Here is a 19,944-nt window from a genome sequence, read left to right on the forward strand (position 1 = left end):
GTGCTCACAGCAAATCAAAAATCTCATAGACTTTGCTGGTGAAGGAAATACATGCAGTTTTGTGCCACAAACTGCACGCAAAAATGCAGTAAGAAAATGCAGCATGATCCATTTCTCAGCCCAAAGGTGTTTTCAGGGGTTGCATGGTATGAAAGAGATGAAAAAAAAAAAAATAATCTACAGGATATCAGGCCAAACCGCTATTTCTCACCCCTCACTAGTTTGAAAAATAATATGTCCAATACATACAAACTAATTTCAATACAAAAGGGAATTTAATTTAACACTTTTGTTAGTGGTTTGTTCTGGCAAAAATAAAGAAAAATGGACAACAGAGACTTTTCTTTACATTTTTCTGCACCTATCAGGCCAAAAAATAAAAAAGATTAAGTAAAAGTGCAGGCACAAAAAAAAACAAGACATTTTTCAGAAATGATAACACTGGTCAGCACAAAAAAAAAAAAAAATCTGCAAAGGTAGTATGTCTGTTTTATGGAGTTTGATGTGTGGATTCAAACAGTATGCTTAGTTTTGCTCAATCATATAAAGTTTCTGGGATATAAGTATTTTTGTTATTACATTATTTCTGCATTTTCAATGTATGCTGGGCCCCTCGTGATCCGCTCAAGTTGTTCAAATGGTCTTCGTGACTGGTTGAATATGAGGACAGTGGCTATGCCATTTACTGTTCCCATGATTTGGAGAGAACCCAAAAATCATAGTAATGACTGCTATCTTTGTTTTGTAAAACTGAAGGGTTTTTTCTACAAAGAACAAACATAAGATTAATTACCCTGAAGCGATTAGGCCAGTTCCACATGATGGTACCTTGCCAGTTCCTGTACCACCATTGTCTGGGTTGGATGAAAATTAAGTAGAACATGAAGACTATGGAGCTGAAGCTACTGGCGAAGACATGGAGACCTTAAGTCAAGATGAGTATGTACCTGATGGAACAGCCAGACCGCTTTACTCAACATGAATTAAATGATCTCATCAGAGACCTTTCATTGTCAAAAGATAAAGCTAAACTTCTTGCATCTAGGTTGAAACAGAAGAATCTTCTTCATGATGAGGTCAAAGTTTGTTATTACCGAAACAGAAGTAACACTTTAACACAATTTTTCACACTTGATGGACCAATGGTGTATTGCAACAATTTTAATGACTTCATTGAAGAACTGAATCAAGAGTATTTTATTGCAGATTGGCGATTGTTTATTGGCTCATCCCAGAGAAGTTTGAAAGCAGTGTTGCTTCACAATGGAAATATGAAACCATCAATCCCTATTGCTCACTCATGTCCTCTAAAGGAAAGTTATGAAAATCTGTCAGTTGTTTTGGATGCTATACAATATAAGCATCATCATTGGAATATCTGTGGAGACGTGAAAGTGATTGGTCTGCTAATGGGAATGTAAAGAGGTTTCATAATATATTGTTGCTTCTTGTGTTTATGGGACAGTAGAAATACAGTAGAGCATTATGTTCTTCATAATTGGGGACAGAGAAACATCTATGCTCCAGGTAGAGACAATGTTCAGCATAATCCTTTAGTTGCTCCAACAAAAATCTTTCTTCCTCCACTACATATAAAGTTGGGATTGATTAAAAACTTTGTGAAAGCCAAAGACAATTCACAAGGGTTCCAGTACATTTCACAGAAACTCTCCAGCATTTCACCAGCAAAACTGAAGGAAGGGGTATTGCTTGGTCCTCAGATCAGAGTGCTTATGAGAGATGATGTATCATAGTTTTTAAGATTGAAGGGAGACTCTTAGGGGTACTTTGCACACTACGACATCGCAAGCCGATGATGTGATGCCGAGCGCGATAGTCCCCGCCCCCGTCGCAGCAGCTATATCATTGTGATAGCTGCCATAGCGAATATTATCGCTACGGCTGCTTCACATGCACTCACCTGTCGTGCGACGTCGCTCTGGCCGGCAATCCGCCTCCTTATCAAGGGGGCGGGTCGTGCGGCGTCACTGCGACGTCACACGGCAGGCGGACAATAGGAGCGGAGGGGCGGAGATGAGCGGGACGTAAACATCCTGCCCACCTCCTTCCGCATAGCCGACAGGAGCCACGGTGACGCAGGTTGGAGATGTTCCTCGCTCCTGCGACTTCACACACAGCAATGTGTGCTGGCGCAGGAACAAGGAACAACATCGGACCATCGCGTCAGCGTAATTATGGAATTCGCCGAAGCTACACCGATGATACGATTACGACGCTTTTGCGCTCGTTAATCGTATCATCTAGGATTTACACACTACGATGACGAGAGCGACGCCGGATGTGCGTCACTTTCAATTTGACTCCACCGACATCACACCTGCGATGTTGTAGTGTGCAAAGTACCCCTAAGTCCATCTAGTTCAACCCGTAGCCTAACAGTTGATCCAGAGGAAGGCAAAAAAAACCCCAATGTGGCAAACAAGCTCCAATAGGGATAAAAATTCCTTCCTGACTCCACATACGGCAATCAGACTAGTTCCATTGATCAACACCCTGTCATCTAATCTAATATACATAACTGGTAATATTACATTTTTCAAGAAAGGCGTCCAGGCTCTGCTTAAATGTTAGTAGTGAATCACTCATTACAACATCATGCGGCAGAGAGTTCCATAGTCTCACTGCTCGTACAGTAAAGAATCCTCAACTGTGATTATGATTAAACCTTCTTTCCTCATGACGTAGCGGATGCCCCCGTGTTCCAGTCGCAGGCCTAGGTGTAAAAAGATCTTTGGAAAGGTCTCTGTACTGTCCCCTCATATATTTATACATTGTGATTAGATGCCCCTAAGCCTTCGTTTTTCCAAACTAAATAACCGCAAGTTTAAAGTTTAATAACCTGTCTTGGTATTGCAGCCCACCCATTCCTCTAATAATCTTGGTCGCTCTTCTCTGCACCCTTTCCAGTTCAGCTATGTCCTTCTTATATATCGGTGACCAGAATTGTACACAGTATTCCAAGTGCGGTCGCACTAGTGACTTGTACAGAGGTAGAACTATATCACTATGTGTAATATAGCTACCAGTGGCGTAACTACCGCGGTCGCAGCGGTCGCGATCGCGACCGGGCCTGGGAGGCTAGGGTCCCGGCGGCCGCCAGGCAGATCAGCAGCCAGCTCCTGTCAGTGTGAGAGGAGCTGCGCTGATCTGTCACAGACCTCGCGGCCGCTATTTGACCCGCTGTCGACACCGGGCCCCCCTGCCTGATGTCAGCGGCGGCACCGGGGCACCCTATCTGGTGTCAGCGGCTGCGGCGTCTTCCCTGTCACCGCGCACAGTAATGACGAAGCATAGCGCGGCCGGTGCCGCACTATGCATCACCATACTCCCACTGCGATGATGTCACTCCTGAGCGACTGCTGTGCTGAGTGCACAGAGTGCAGGACAGGAGGACGCCGACCGCAGCACCGGGAGAACGAGCAGCGGGGAGGACAGCAGCGGTGGAAAGAAGAGAGAAGGTGAGTACTTGTTTTTTTTTTTAATATAAGTGAGTAAACGGTGGCCAGAGGCTTGGGAAGGCAGTTCTGGGGAAGCTGCATTATTGTACATGGAAGCCTGGAGAGGCTGCTTTATACATGGAGGTCTGAGGAGGCTGCATTATATATGGAGGCCTGGAGAGGCTGCTTTATACATGGAGGTCTGAGGAGGCTGTATTATATATGGAGGCCTGGAGAGGCTGCTTTATACATGGAGGTCTGGGGAGGCTGCATTATTATACATGGAGGCCTGGAGATACTGCATTATACATGGAGGCCTGGAGATACTGCATTATACATGGAGGCCTGAGGAGGCTGGGTGCATTGTTATACATGGAGGCCTGGAGAGGCTGGCTGCTATATTATACATGGAGGCCTGAGGAGGCTGGGTGCATTGTTATACATGGAGGTGGTCTGGAGAGACTGGGTGCTATATTATACATGGAGGCCTGATGAGGCTGGGTGCATTGTTATACATGGAGGCCTGGAGAAGCTGGCTGCTACATTATACATGGAGGCCTGAGGAGGCTGGCTGCATTATTATACATGGATGCCTGGAGAGGCTGGCTGCATTATTATATATGGAGGTCTGGGAGGGCTGCATAATACAAAATGAAGGACACCTTATACATGGAATATAGGGGTGCCTTATGCATGGAGGAGTATGGGGCTGCAAAATGCAATATGAAGTTTTATGGGGTTGCGTTATAATACATATAGGACTATGGGGGCTACACTATAATATATGGAGGACTATGGAGGCTACCTAATACATGGACTATGGGGGTGCATTCTAAAACATTGGGGACTATGTGGTGCAGTGTAATATATGGAGAACTATGGGGTGAATTATAATATATGGAGAACTATGAGAAATTCATTATAATAATTGGAGGGCTACTTTATACAAGGAGGATTATAGGGCTGCATTATAATATATGGAGGCCTATGTGGTGCAGTATAATACATGGAGAAATATGGGGTGAAATATAATACATAGAGAACTAGGAGAAATTCAAGATAATAATTGAAGGGCTACTTTATACATGGAGGATTATGGGGGTGCATTATAATATATGGAGGACTATGTGGTGCAGTATTATATATTGAGTACTATGGGGTGAATTATAATGCATGGAGAACTATGGGAAATGCATTATAATACATGGAGGACTATGGAAGTGTATTCTAATATATGAAGGGTTATGTGGGACCCTTTATACTATTTGGAAGGCTATGTGGGTGCCATTATTGTATTTGGAGAACTATATACAAGGGGGGACAAAGATACAAGCATACAAGCAGGGCATGGGAACGTTTTGTGCTGAGGGAAAAAGGCTCTTTTCCCTCAGCACCCAGCTTTCCCATGCTCTGCTATACATCTTCTCTCAGCACCCAGCTTTCCCATGCTCTGCTATACATCATGTCTCAGTACCCAGCTTTCCCATGCTCTGATATGGGAAAGCTGGGTGCTGAGGAAAAGATGTATAGAAGAGCATGGGGAAGCAGTGTGCTGAGGACAAGATGGATATCAGAAAATAGGAAAGGTGGGTGCTGAGGGATTTCAGATCATGGGAAATCTGGGTGCTGTGGGTAAGAGCCAAGTGTCAGCATCATTATCCTGTACCCCGAGTGTCAGTGTCATTATCCTGTACCCTAAATGTCGATGTACGTGGAGGGGGGGGGCACAGGTCTGAACTTTGCACCGGGGCCCATCAAACTCTAGTTACGCCCCTGATAGCTACATATATATATATATATATATATATACATATATAACTATATAGCTATATATTAGCTATATAATTATATAGCTATATATAACTATATCACTATGTATAAACACTATGTGTTTGAAGGAACTCTAAATGATAAGGAATTGAGATCTTGGAAAAGCTTCAAGTGGATCTGTGAAAACTTCTTAGGAAAAAATAAATCTCCAGAATATCTTAAAGGTGTTAAGGAACTGCTAAATGCATACGAGGGTCTTGGATGTCGCATGTCTCTGAAAATGCACTTTTTGCATTCACATTTAGATTTCTTCCATCAAAATCTTGGGGATGTAAGCGATGAACAAGGCGAGCGGTTTCACCAGGACATTAAAGTAATGGAGCACAGCTACCAGGGTTTGTGGAATGATGGGCGATTACTGTTGGAAGTTATATAGGAACAATCCTGAAAAATCACATCAACGACAGTCTAGTCTGTGAGAACTTTTAATTTCTGCTCATATTGTGGTTTCTATTTTGCATGTGAAATTATTTTGGTTCAATATAACCTGTTTTGCAGGTGAAGCATTTTTTTCTGATATGTAGATGACTGTTTTCTTAATAGAGAAAAAAGCAAAGTCCACAGTACCTTGGTCAAAGAGGACTGCCTGTGTATAACAACACCTTCAACAGATCAGGGTTGCAGGTCCATAATCAAGGGATCACTTGATGTGGACATACCATAGGCAAAGATGACAGCGTCCTATAATGGGCGAAATTAAATCCATGTTTATTCCATCAGATGTGATGATCACAGCAATGTTTCGACCAGTTGATCTTTGTTCAGTAAGACAAAGACCAACCAGTTGATACGTTGCTGCTATCATCACGTCTGATGGAATAAACATGGATTGAATTTCCCACATTGGGATAGTCATCTTTGCCTACTGTTTTCTTAAAGGGAACCTGTCAGGTCCAATACGCACCCAGAACCTCAAGCAGTTCTGGATGCATATTGCTAATCCCTGCCTAACAGTCCCTGTATACACTAGCATAGATAAAGGGATCTTTAGAAAAAGTATTTCTAAAGATCTTTTATCGTATGCTAATGAGCGCGAGGACTAGTTCCAAGGGAGTTGCTTCACTTGCTAGTGGGCCCCATTAGCATGTTATCACGCCCTCAAGAGGCCCACAGGGGTGTACTAACATGCTAATGGAGTCGACTAGCAAGGGGAAGCAATGCCCAGGGGACTAGTCCCCGGTCTCATTAGAATACGATAAAAGATCTTCAGAAATACTTATTCTAAAGATCCCTTTTATCTATGCTAGTGTATACAGGGACAGTTAAGCAGGGATTATCAATATACACCCAGAACTGCTCGTGGTCCTGAGTGCATAGTGGAGCTGACAGGTTCCCTTTAATGTCGCCATTATATTTCCTATACAGTACCTGTCACAAACCACCGGGGCGTCACTCAGAAATCCCCCGCGCTGGCTACCAGTACGTCACAATCGGGGGGTAACAAGTGGGGGTCACCCCTCCTTTATACCTCCCGACCGACAGAGCACGTGATGCGCTCTCTAGCGCCCCTCTTATAGTCAGGCCAATTATGGAATTGCCCGACAATAAGCAAGGAGGCCGCTATTCTACTTATGCCGATTATTGAAGGGTCCCCGGTGAGAGTAGGGTATATATTCCCCCGACCTCCGCGGGCGGAATATATAAAATCTCCCCGAATCTCACTGGCCTCCCCACAATAATCCTTGGCACAACTCGCTGCCACCAACCGCTTCACGGTAACTATTAGCCGAACACACAGACGTGGGATTCAAGATCGAGATAACAGAACAGCCCAAGATTAATTATATAATTTAATCAGCCTAAAGCACACTAGAAACTACAATATATACAATAGGAGATCTACAGAATATACATAGGTCAGAGTACAGTTACAGATAAAGCATGATTTACAAACAGGTATGCAATTCAATCAGTTACCTTGTGCGTCTGGCCACAGGGGGGCGCTGTAGACCAGGTTTCCAGGAACTCCCACAGATGTTTCCTACACGTGACCCCCAGCGAAAGAACCTTGGAAAATGGCCGAAGTAGGGTTATCAACCTGGGCAAATCCAGGTCCCCTCCTACCTTCGTGACCTCAGAGGGAGCACTGCTCCACCCCTGGCTGGAGTTATGGACAAAATCCACAACATGGAATATGGCCATAACTTGGCCTGGGAGCGTCGTAGGCGGACGCCAATGCTCTCATTGTGACAGTTATGAATTTAGCTACAGAACGAGAGGTTTCATGACTTGTCTACTAGTTCCACATTGGCTGATATCACGCCTGGGGTATTTCCCAAGCTCCCGCTCCCATAAAAAAGGTGTGCCAGCATCGTCCGCATGCGAAAACACCATTTTTATGGTTGCCGTATTTATCGGAAATATGGCTTGCGAGATATGAACCATTTTTTACTGGAGTCGTTCTGTCTGGCTAGTTCCAGAGCCTTATAATGAGATACAACTCTTGTTACAGGGTGACGGCAGGGAGTCATCCTGTGTCCTTTGTTCCCACATCATCTCATCTCCATATCACAGGAGATGGCCATGGAGGTGTAACACCTTCACAGATGCTGGACATTTAGGACAAGAAGGGAGGGGGGCACTGCCAGGGAGTGATGAGCGATTATGACTGGAAGTCATAATTCATCTTCATATCCCGGGATTTGCCTCACAGTACCCTTATAATAATGATGCTGCTCCATGGAATCTATACGAGCTATAGAAAAACTATACACAGTGGAACCTTGGTTTAACAATAACTTGGTTTGAGAGTGTTTTGCAAGACAAGCAAAGCTTTTTACAAATGTGTAACTTGGTTTAAGAGTAATGATTTGCAATAAGAACAAATACTCACCGTGCACACGTATGGTTCTGTCCATTGACAATGCTCTGACCCGCTCTGGAGGTAACTTTCTGTCCACATGTACTGTGTACAGTATACCATTATACAGTATATACTATATAGCATATCTATTAATTTGCATTTGTGGATACAGTATTGTACTTTCCTTCTGCTAACCCGTGCAGCCCATTGCTTATACTGTACCTCCCACACACCAATTCTATTGTAAGCTAACGTGCAGTTTAATTTGTATTATGTTTTTTACTGTACAGTATTGTGTATTAGTGTACTGTAATTTTATATGAATACAGGACATTATATTGTATTACTGTAATAACTTTGTATAAATACAGTAAATATTTTTGGGTTGTGGAATGAATTATCTGTGTTTCAATTATTTCCTATGGGTAAATGTGCTTTGATATAAGAGTAACTTGGTTTAAGAGCACAGTCCCGGAACCAATTATGCTCGTAATCCAAGGTTCCACTGTATATTTTTGAACTCGGGACAAAAAAAAGTTTCAGGAAAGTACAATCACCTGCGATGATTACAATATTTTATTTTTTTTTGTAGACCTGTGTAATGTCCTCACTCCTTATTTCAAGGATCTGCCCATGATCACACAGGAAGTCACCTGGAGAAACTTCTCAGCAGAAGACCAGACGCACCCACGTGGGCACCTGCTGCTCCCAGTGACGTCACTGTGCGACATCACAGGGCAGCACCCTAATGACGTCGCTGGCCAACACCTCGAGCGCAGTGATGCAGCAGCGGCCGCACCTCACCCCTCACGTGAGATCCTTCCGCTCCTGCTCGTCCCGCATTCCCCTCCGCCCTGTGCCATAGTACGACGCATTTGCCGAAATAGTTTTAACCCGACCACACCCATTATGACGTCGCAGAACATGATAGGTGGCTTCTATTTCCTACTCTTGATGCGGATTTGGCTACGCCCCCGTGACTGCCCATCTGGATCCTGATTGGCTGATTGTTTTTATATACGTCACGTCATCCGTCCCATCAATATTACACTACCACAGCCCACCCCGTGCAGACAGACAGCACGGTATTGCCGGCGCGGGCGGTGCGCTCCCTCAGTGACGGTCTCACGCCTTTTGTATGTATCCAGTAATGTCACCTGTCTGTGGTGTGTGACCTCCCTCCCAGCTGGACTATAGCTCCCCGGGACTGCTGGACCTGCTCCGGTGACCGCACCTGTCTCCTGCTGGCGGCTGCCTAGTAATAACAGCAACATGTTTGACAAAGCGAGGATCCCGTTTGTAGTCCTGGACGTGGTGTGCGTGGTGCTCGGTATGTAACGTGTCCATGTGCTCCGCATGCGCTCTGTCCCTTTACATGTGGGGTCTCTGCTGTCACCTGTGTAATGTGTGGGGGCTTCTGCATGCTTCGCATTACGTCCTAACCTGCCATCACCCTGTGCGCTGAGGGCCGGGGAGGAGCTCCTGTCACTCACTTGTTGCTCCAGTGCATTCAATAGGAAAACAAATCTTATCTGCTCCTGGGAAAGCTGAGTGCCAGTGTGTCCTACCAGAGTGGGCTTCATCCTCCTCCCAGGGGTCACCCAGCTCTCCCACAACCCTGACCAGTATGTGATACATGACCCCTGCAAAAAGATAAAGCCTGGACCTGTGTTCTCTGTTATTACAGCCAATCAACTCCATAATCCTCAACAACTTTTTGGGATGCTCTTCCTTTCAGTATCTATGGAATATCCATTTTGCAGTTTTTACGCTATGTGCGCACTATCCTTTTTTTTTTTCACGCTGTGTTTTTGTCTGCAAAAACGCACCCGTTTTTTTTTTATTGCGGGTGCGTTTTTCTGCGTTTGTACCGCGTTTTGGGCTGCGTTTTTGTGCACTGCATTCAATGAGTGAAAAACGCATAAATAATTGACATGCTGCGTTTTTGTGGTCACCACAAAAACGCAGCTACAATAAAACGCTGTGTGCGGACAGCACTTCTGAAAACCCATAGACATTTCTGGGGAGCCAATGTCACAGCGTTTTCTGTACAAAAACGCGGTTAGGCTATGTGCGCACGTTGCGTACAGTCACTGCAGAAATTTCTGCAGCGATCTGAAGAGCACATGTGCGCTTTAAATCGCTGCAGAAATGTCCGTAGTGAAAGCCGATTCCATGCGCTCTGCCTGCAGCTCCTGCCATAGACAGAGCAGGAGCTGCCGGCAAAGCGCAGGAAAGAAGTGACATGTCACTTCTTTTTACGCAGCGCTTCGGCAGTAGCCGAAGCGCTGCGCTCTTAAACGCCACGTGCGCACGGCCCCTGCACAATCTCCATAGACTGTGCAGGGGACGCAGGACGCATGCAGTTACGCTGCGCTACAAAGCGCAGCGTAACTGCATGTATTTACGCAACATGCGCACATAGCTTTAAAACGTAGCAAAAACATCTAGTGCGAACAGGGCCTTAGTATAATACATTATTGTTGGGGTTTTGTTTGTTTTTTTTTTTTTATTACCAGGTTTTGCAAAACACCTGGAGGAGAAAAAATAAGGCTGCAAAATCCCCCAAAACGTTTTTTGGTAAATAAAATTGTCCCCAGGAATAGTGTCTCCTAAAAGGATTTTTGTGTATTAAAAAAAAAAAAAAAACACATTTTGGAACATCTATAAAGAAAAAGGCTGTATGTGAATAATGCCATATGTTTCTGCTGCAAGTCTGAGCAGATGTAGGTGTAAGCAGCAGATCCACATGAGGATGTCAAGCATGATCAGCAATTAAACTGAATTTGTCAACAGGTTTTTATCACCTAATCTGTGAGCAGCATAATGTAGGGGCAGAGATCCTGATTCCAGCGATATGTTACTTACTGGGCTGCTTAGTGTAGTTTTGATAATATTCTTTAATCAGGAGATTATCATCACAGGACTACTTGGTGTGCTGCAAGTAGTCTAGCATATTCATGATCTCTGTATAACTGCTAGATGTGCAGCAGAGAAAACATTGATTTTATCAAAATGACAGCAAACAGCTCAGTAAGTGACACATCACTGGAATCAGGGTCTCGGTCTCTACTTTATGCTATTCTCAGATGGGGGAGAAAAAAACCTGGTGACCGATTCCCTTTAAGTCCTGAAGAGTTAGAATTTTTTGCATTATTTTTATTTAATGGTGCCAAAAAATGTACCCAGACAAATTTTCTTAGCTTGTGATAGTCATTGGGGAAGTCAGTGTGAATCCATCCATTGCCTCAGGCTTAGTTATGAGCATACTTAAAAAGCAGTGACCACATCATCCAGAGCCGTACTGTATGTATTCTACAGGCAAGCCTTCCCAGGAGCAGATATGACATGCAAAAAATTAAAATTATAATATGAGAAAATATTTTAATTTTTGTAGCATTTTATTATTTTTTTATACCTAATATATGTCAGGATTATTCCTTGTGTATGCCACTCTTTTTTTTTTTTTTTTTTTTTTTTTGTTTTGTTTAAATAGGATTTTTTCCATACATGACTATTTTCATAGTCTGAATAGAGGACACAATGTCAAGACCAGCAGAAGGAGGTCTCCTGACCAGGGTTCAACAGCATCATATACAGTCCTGGTCGAAATTGTTGGCACCCTTTGAAATTGATCCAGTTAACGATGGCAATTGCACGTTTAGTTTATTTTATGCGTACACAAGCCACACATAAAAAGAGGACAAATAGGCAAATTGGACATATTTCAATCTCAACCCCAAAAATGAGCAGGGCAAAATTGTTGGCACCTTTCCAAAATTATGGATAAACAACTTTTGTTTCCAGCATTTGATTCTGTTTCAAACTGATCTGTAGCAACTAACACGCGTGGGCAATTAGAAAATCACACCTGAAACCAGATAAACAAGATAAAAAGGGAGAAGTTGACTCAATCTTTGCATTGTGCGCCACACTAAAGGTACCGTTACACTTAAGCGACACAGCAGCGATCCCACCAGCAATCTGACCTCGTCAGGATCGCTGCTGCGTCGCTACATGGTCGCTGGTGAGCTGTCAAACAGGCAGATCTCACCAGTGACCAGCCCCCAGCCAGCAGCGACTTGGAAGCGACGCTGCGCTTGCAGGGAGCTGGCGTCTGGAAGCTGCGGACATTGGTAACTAAGGTAAACATCGGGTATGGTTACCCGATGTTTACCTTGATTACCAGCGCACACCGCTTAGCGCTGGCTCCCTGCACTTGTAGCCACAGCACACATCGGGTTAATAAGCAAACCTTTGCTTATTTACCCGATGTGTCCTCCGGCTACGTGTGCAGGGAGCCGGCACTGGCAGCGTGAGAGCTGCAGACGCTGGTAACGAAGGTAAATATCGGGTAACCACCTTGGTTACCCGATGTTTACCTTGGTTACAGCTTACCGCAGGCTGTCATTCGCCATCTCCTGCTCCCTGCACATTCAGGATTGTTGCTCTCTCGCTGTCACACACAGCGATGTGTGCTTATCAGCGGGAGAGCAACAATAAAAAAAATGAACCAGGGCTGTGTGTAACGAGCAGCGTTCTCACAGCAGGGGCCAGATCGCTGCTCCGTGTCACACACAGTGAGATCGCTAATGAGGTCACTGCTGCGTCACAAAAACCATGACTCAGCAGTGATCTCAGTAGCAATCTCGGTGTGTGTGAAGTACCCCTAAGCATGGAGAACAAAGAGGAGAGGAGTACTGTCTGAGAACTTGAGAAACAAAAAGAAAAGAAAAAAAAAATCAATCGCAAGGTTACAAGTCCATCTCCAGAGATCTTGATGTTCCTTTGTCCACAGTGCAGAACATAAGCAAGAAGTTTACTACCCTGTGGCACTGTAGCTAATCTCCCTGGACAGCAGAGAAAATTGATGAAAGGTTACAAGGCAGTATAGTCCAGGTGGTGGATAAGCAGCCCCAATCAAGTTCCAAAGAAATTCAAGCTTTCCTTCAGACTCAGGGGTGCATCAGTCTAAACTATATGGTGGAGGATAAACTGTTTTGGGGTTGTTTAGCGGTTTTTTGTGTTGGGTGCCTTGACTGTGTGCACAAGTCATGATGAAATCTGAAATTACCAAAGGATTTTGGATGACAATGTAGGGGCATTGTCAGAAAGTTGGGTTTGTATCCTAGGTCATGGGACCTCCAGCAGGACAATGACCCCAAACATTTCAAGAAGACCCCAGAAATGGATGGAAACAAAGACCTGGAGAGTTCTGAAGTGTCAGCAATGGATCCAGATCTAAATCCCACTGGCCATCTGAGGAGAAGAGATCTTAAAATTGCTGTTGTGAGAAGACTCCTTCAAATATGAGACCTGGAACAGTTTTATGAAGAAGAATATAAAATTCCAGGTTAGAGGTGTAAGAAGCTTGTGAGGGATTGATTGCAGTTATTTACTCCAAAGGCTAAAGGGTGCAACCAAATATTAAGTTGAGGGGGGCAACAATTTAATTTTGTTCCTCCCATTTTTTGGGGGGTTTTGTGTGAAAATATCGAATTGGCACTTTTTTTTGTGTTTTTCCAATACACAAAAAGGAAAGAAACGTGTAATTGCAATAATTTTCTTGGAGAAATACTTCTTTTTCTGGAATAATTTCACGGGTGCCAACACTTTCGGCCATGACTGTATGCTTATGAAGGTGGATAGAGACCCTCTGCCAGTCTGGATATCATAGTCTGTGCTTTGACTGATGAAATTACATTCTTCTTGACTGATCTTATATTTTGAAATCCCACCCCAAAGCTATAAGGCTATGTTCACACGTGGCATCTTTTTGCCAGCGCACCAAAAACACATGGCGTTTTTGCCCAATGCATTTTTTAAGTCAAATCTATTAACTGGAAGGGCTCAAAAACACTGCAAAAAGAATTGACATACTGCATCTTCAAAAACTCAGCCAAGATGCAGCCAACAAAAGATGTGCAGTGTAGACAGCAAAATAGAAATCTCATAGACTTTGCTGGGGGAAGGAAATGCATTCGTATATGTGCATCTTTGTGATGTCAAAAACGCATCGAAGATGCCCTGTGTGAAGTTAGCCTAAAGGCCGCTTTACACGCTAAGACATCGCTAAAGCGATCTCGTTGGGGTCACGGAATTTGTGACGCACATCCGGCCGCATTAGCGATGTCGTTGGGTGTGACACCTATGAGCGATTTTGAATCGTTGCAAAAACGTTCAAAATCGGTGACATGGGGGTCCATTCCCAATTATCATTGCTGCTGCTGGTACTATGTTGTTCGTCGTTCCTGCGGCAGCACACAACGCTACGTGTGACACCGCAGGATCGAGGAACCTCACCTTACCTGCGTTCCGCCAGCAATGCGGAAGGAAGGAGGTGGGCGGGATGTTACGTCCCGCTCATCTCCGCCCCTCTGCTTTCATTGGGCGGCTGCTTAGTGACGTCGCTGTGACGCCTAACGAACCACCCCCTTAGAAAGGAGGAGGTTCGCTGGTCACAGCAACGTCGCTATGCAGGTAAGTATGTGTGACAGGTCTGCACGATGTTGTGCGCCACGGGCAGCGATTTGCCTGTGACGCACAACCGATGGGGGCGGGTACGCACGCTAGCGAGATCGCAGCGTGTAAGGCGGCCCTTAGGCTGCTTCCATATGCAGTGACCACCTATTCTGTGCAGGGGAGCAGTGAAAGGAGCACCATGGCTAAATCACTTTGCTTAAAACAAACAAAAAAACCCCCACCCTCTGTTTCACATACAAGACCGCGCAGCCAATCGTTATGGCTGTTTGGTTTTGTAGGTGAGTTTTCTTGCAAAAGTGTTAGGTCACATACATGCAACCGACCCGCTCCTGTTAGGAGTGTGTGCGGCCGCATCGGGTGATGCAATATGATGTGAGACTCGCGTAAGTTACACACGAGGCACTCGCAAGTGTGACTCTGGCCTTAGGCTCACTTAAGAGGGACCTGACACCACTTTTTCGGCCTATAAGCTGCGGCCACCACCACCGGGCTCTTATATACAGTATTCTAACATGCTGTATATAAGAGCCCAGGCCTCTGTGTAGAACGTAAAAAAAAAACACTTTAATACTCACCTAGGAGGTCTCTCCGGTGTAGACTGGTCAGATGCGTGTCTCCATTCTCTGGGGCCGGCACCTCCTCTTTCGGCCATCTTGGTCTTCCTTATTCTGGAGCCTGGGTGCATGACGCGTCATATGTCTTACACACTCGCCGGCACTGAGGACCTGCACAGGGCAGATCAAAGTATTGTAGTGCACCTGCGCAGGACCTCAATACCGGCCTGTGTGCATGACGTAGAACACGTCATCCATACTAGCTTCAGAAGAAGGAAGACTAAGATGGCCAAAAGAGGTAGTGCCGGTCCCAGAGAACAGCGCCATCCATCTGACTAGTCTGTAGCGGCGCGACCTTCTAGGTAAGTATTATAAAGTTTTGGGGTTTTTTTTTTTTTTTTTTTTTACGTTCTACACAGCGTCCTGGGCTCTTGTATACAGCATGTTAGAATGCTGTATATAGAGCCCACTGGTGGTGGCCCCAGCTTATGGTCACCAAATTTGGTGACAGATTCCCTTTAAGTTAGTTTCACTCCAGACAAGTCCTTTTAGGCTATGTGCGCACGCTGTGTGGTTTTTATTTTATTTTTTTTTTTACGCTGTGTTTTTGTGTGTTTTTGGCCTCTAAAAACGCACCGGCGACAAAAACGCATGCATTTTTATCGCGTTTTGGTGCGTTTTTGGCTGTGTTTTTTAGTTCTGCGTTTTTCCAATGCATTGCATGGGGGAAAAACGCAGGAAAGAATTGACATGTACATTTTTTTTTTTTTTTTCCTTTCTAAGCTCTAAAACGCAGCTTACCGTATTTTTCGCTTTATAAGACGCACCTGATTATAAGACGCACCTCCAAATTTGGTGAAGGAATAGAGAATTTTTTAATAAATGGGATCCGTCTTATAATGCCAGTGTCCGTCTAACAAATAATATAGGGTATATGTCCCTCATAGCCCCCTCATCCAAAATTAGCCCCCTTAATCTGGATATGACCACCTTATATTGAACACGTCCCCCAGTGATGCCACATTTCCCCTATGGCTGGCACACAGGCCCACTGTGGCTGGCACACAGGCCCACTGTGGCTGGCACACAGGCCCACTGTGGCTGGCACACACAACTTTCTGTTAGATATCGCCCCCCATGTTGCTGCTTTTAGTAAAATAAACTCTTTCCTTACCTTCTGCAGCACTGTCCTGTTTCGTGTCTCCCTCCTCAGGGTTGAGCTCCTCCTGTCTCCTGCACTTCCTACTTCCTGGTTCAAGTGCTGGTCATGTGATCGGGACAGCAGAGAGCTATCTCTGCGTGCATGATCACAGCACCAGGAGGGAGACCGGGCTGACACGCTGTAGGAGGTGAGTAAAGAGTATATTATTTTACTATGGGCAGCAGCATGGGGGCCATATCTAACACGGGTGCATGAGCGATCAAAGGTAAGCACAGGCATATATAATATGCCCCGCTGCCCCAGCCCATCAGTTTCAGCATGGACAGCGGCTGCGCATATTATATGAGCGGGAGCAGGAGATCTAACGCACTCGGACGCACTGGGCGGCCTCCTGAGGTATGAAATTGCGCGATGGGGGACGGCCTAAAGCGGCTGGAGGCAGAATAACGGACACCAGGCAGCCCGCCCCCGTGTACTATTATCAAGATTTGAATACAAAAAGGTACCACTTTATAAAGTCTTTATTTTGGTCAGAAAGGGGGCACAAGAACAATAGGAACCTTGCTAGAATGCAGCCCAGGAGCTGCAGAGGGGGAATCTTTTAGGTTTAGTGCAAAATTTCTGCTGAAAGGTTCCCTTTAAATTATTTTTTTCCCTTTTTTTTTTGAGTAGGCAGTTCTATAAATTTTCAACACAACAATCCCTGCTGCAGTCAGGATGTATGAGGAAAGCCATTTTGTTTCAATAGTCATGAGAAAATTGTCTAAAAGAGGATACTATGTGAGATGTGTGAGCCAAAAAAATGGTTCTTATTTCCGCATTTCAATAAATTTCTACTATTCAGTGATTGGGTTCGTAGCAATGGATTGTGCTAGGGTTACACAGTAACATGAAGACCCCCTATAGGACGCCCCCATACTCCGAAATTTAGGTCTCGACCTGTTGCGATAAGGCTGTGTACCGTAATTTACATCTAAAATAGTCGTGTGACAGTAGATTGCAGACGAGTCCCAGAAACCTGTCTGAGAACTGTTAAGACACGGTGCAGCCCTAACCTGAATTAAGGTGCTGGTCGCATGATTAATATCTGGAGTCGTAGCGCTGCAGTGTGCCAACGCGGTGTACACATTGGGTGGTGAATGTCTGGCATCTGCAGCCTAATGCAGCACTTTAATGTAAATGTCTTATGGGCTCGTGCCAAGATGCCTGTGCTGCTGCAGTGCTGGGCTAAGATGACAAGATAAGAGCAAATGCCAGAGCTTCTGTGTTTTTATTTTATGGTATTTTCTTAATGATTATACCTACAATAGAGATGGTATGATTAGAGGAAAGCAGATAGAAAGGATAGCTTTATGTATTTTTCCAACAAGGCATTTTTACTCTGCATATATGTCATTTATATGTAAAAATTATTTAAAAATAAATTAAAATAAATGGGTGTTGTTAATTCCTTCTTGGGGTATGTGCACACAGCCGTTTTGCAGCATTTTCGGTGCAAAAAGTTTTGTTTTGAGTTTAAGGATTTACAGAATTTTAACTCTGCTCTTCTCCATTCCCCCCCCAAAATAAAAAAAATTGTATGCCGTACCTTCACATTGCCGGTTACTTTGTGAATAGCTGAACATAGGGTTGGGTAAATTGAGCATTATCCATTGAAATTCCTAGACCTTTACAGACTAAAGGCCTCCATACAAATTAAATCTGCCAAACCAGCCAGTATCGATGGGATCAGTTGACAATCTTGTGTATGAGGCCTTCCCAGCTTTCCCCCTGCAGATGTTAGGAGTAGTGAGGGTCTTGTAGTTAGAATTCAGATGTGCCCAACACTTATTCTCCAGGAGATGAGCCGCCGATCAGCTATTTAGAACCAGGTTTCTCTTTTCTCCCCATTAAAAAACAAGAGTGTTCGGCCAAGCAATCAATAGCTATGTGCATGCCCACCTTTACGCATGCGCAGTATCTATGCAGGTACATATTTGTATCGTCATGCAGCACGGAGGCTCAGTGGTATGTACTATCACTTAGCCTCACTGGCATCAATGACAACATCTGCGAGGACCCTGTGTTTTTTTCCCCATGTTTGTGCAGATTCCCTCCCACACTGCGTGCCCACAATCAGTATTTGTTTGCAGCGTTTTGGATGTAGCGTGTTTTCGCTGCATTGTACAGTACAAGCACAGTGGATGGGCTTTCTAGAAATCTTGTGCCCACTGTGCTTGTTTTTTCCCACAGCAAACACTGACCTGCTGTGCGTCTTTCCAAGACGCAGCATGTTTATTTTTTTTGCTGCGGATTTGCATGGCCCTCCGTAAGGAGAACACAAGCGAGAGACCGCACTGAACCCTGATCGTGAGTACAAGCAGCTGCGGTCTCCTGCGGAGGAGACTCAAGGCCCCACAGGTCAGGACCCGCTGATCGTTGGCACATAGCCTAAAGATAAACTGATAGGGAATTTATACTGCGGATGTGCAATAAATTATCACATTTCTGTTAGTAAAACAAAAGTGTTTTTCTGCTGCTTTTCAATGGAAATTACATAATGTACCCTAAGGCTGTGTTCCCATGATGAGTTTATGACGCTCAGTATTTTCGCTGTGCAAAAAAAATAGTTTTATAGTCCCACCAGCAAAGTGGATAGGATTTAGGCCACATTTGGAGAGTTTACATCGGTATTTGTAGCCAAAGACAGGAGTGGGAAAAAGATGCATAAGTGACGTGTTTCTATTTATTTTCTTCTGACTGTTCCACTCCTTGTTTTGGCTTACAAATTATAATTATTTTATTTAATGGCCTTCAGGTTTGATTTCGAGCCATGGAGACATAATAATGAACATTCTGCATGAAGATCGATCTTGTGCAGCCTACTAATGTCCTCAAGGGTCTTAACCGTTGGGGTGCACTCACACGACCGTATGACCCACACGATTATTGGATCGCATCACCCGGTGCAGCCGCACTCTTCGGGACAGGTGCATGTCAGCTGCATAGAAATACATGCAGCTGACCCGCTCCTGTCAGAGTATGCAGTTGCGCCGGGTGATGCGATCCGTTAATCGTGCGGGTCGTACGGTCGTGTGAGCACACCCTTATCTTGTTGGTCTTCCTCTTCGCCTTATTCCTTCTATTCTTCCGACCATGATGTCTTTTCTCCAGTGATTGCTCTCTTCATGTGTCAAAAGTAGGCTTTCAAATACTCAGTTTTTAAGAAACTCACCAAATATGCAATGTGTGCACGTGGCCTTAGAGCAATCTCATGCCCACTGTGGGTTGTGTGGGTTTTTTTTTTTGGTTTTTTTTTTTTGGTTTTAGTTTTCTTTTCTTGTGCCATCTGGTTTTTAATTCTTGATGTGATACAGAAGAACTACACCAGTTGTATTGGTCTGAGTGCGGTCTACATGTTATCCAGTTCATGTACATACAGCACACACATAGATTAATGCATTCATCTAAGCAAATTTTTAAGGGAAACCTGTAAGGTCCCCTGGGCACACAGAACCATGAGCAGATCTGGGTGCATATCTAGAATCCCTGCCTAACTGTCCCAGCATATAGTAGCATAGATAAAGAGATCTTAAGAAAAAGTATTTATAAAGATCCTTTATTATATGCTAATGAGCGCAGGGACTAGTCGCAAGGGCGTTAGTTCCCTGACTA

General features: G+C 44.4%; 1 protein-coding gene across 2 annotated transcripts in view; it reads left to right on the top strand.

Moving 5' to 3' along the window:
• The first annotated feature begins 9,124 nt into the window (after positions 1 to 9,124).
• PLPP1 (phospholipid phosphatase 1) overlaps positions 9,125 to 19,944 on the top strand; it is a 139,980-nt gene continuing 129,160 nt past the window's right edge. The window contains exon 1 of one of the 2 annotated variants that reach the window (XM_075326537.1): positions 9,125 to 9,421. In XM_075326537.1, coding sequence (XP_075182652.1) covers positions 9,364 to 9,421 — 58 coding nt within the window. In that variant the 5' untranslated portion in view covers positions 9,125 to 9,363. The remainder of the gene's footprint in view (positions 9,422 to 19,944) is intronic. The other variant, XM_075326545.1, reaches the window with a different exon arrangement.

This window comes from Anomaloglossus baeobatrachus, chromosome 1 (assembly GCF_048569485.1).
Source record: "Anomaloglossus baeobatrachus isolate aAnoBae1 chromosome 1, aAnoBae1.hap1, whole genome shotgun sequence".
Lineage (NCBI taxonomy): Eukaryota > Metazoa > Chordata > Amphibia > Anura > Aromobatidae > Anomaloglossus > Anomaloglossus baeobatrachus.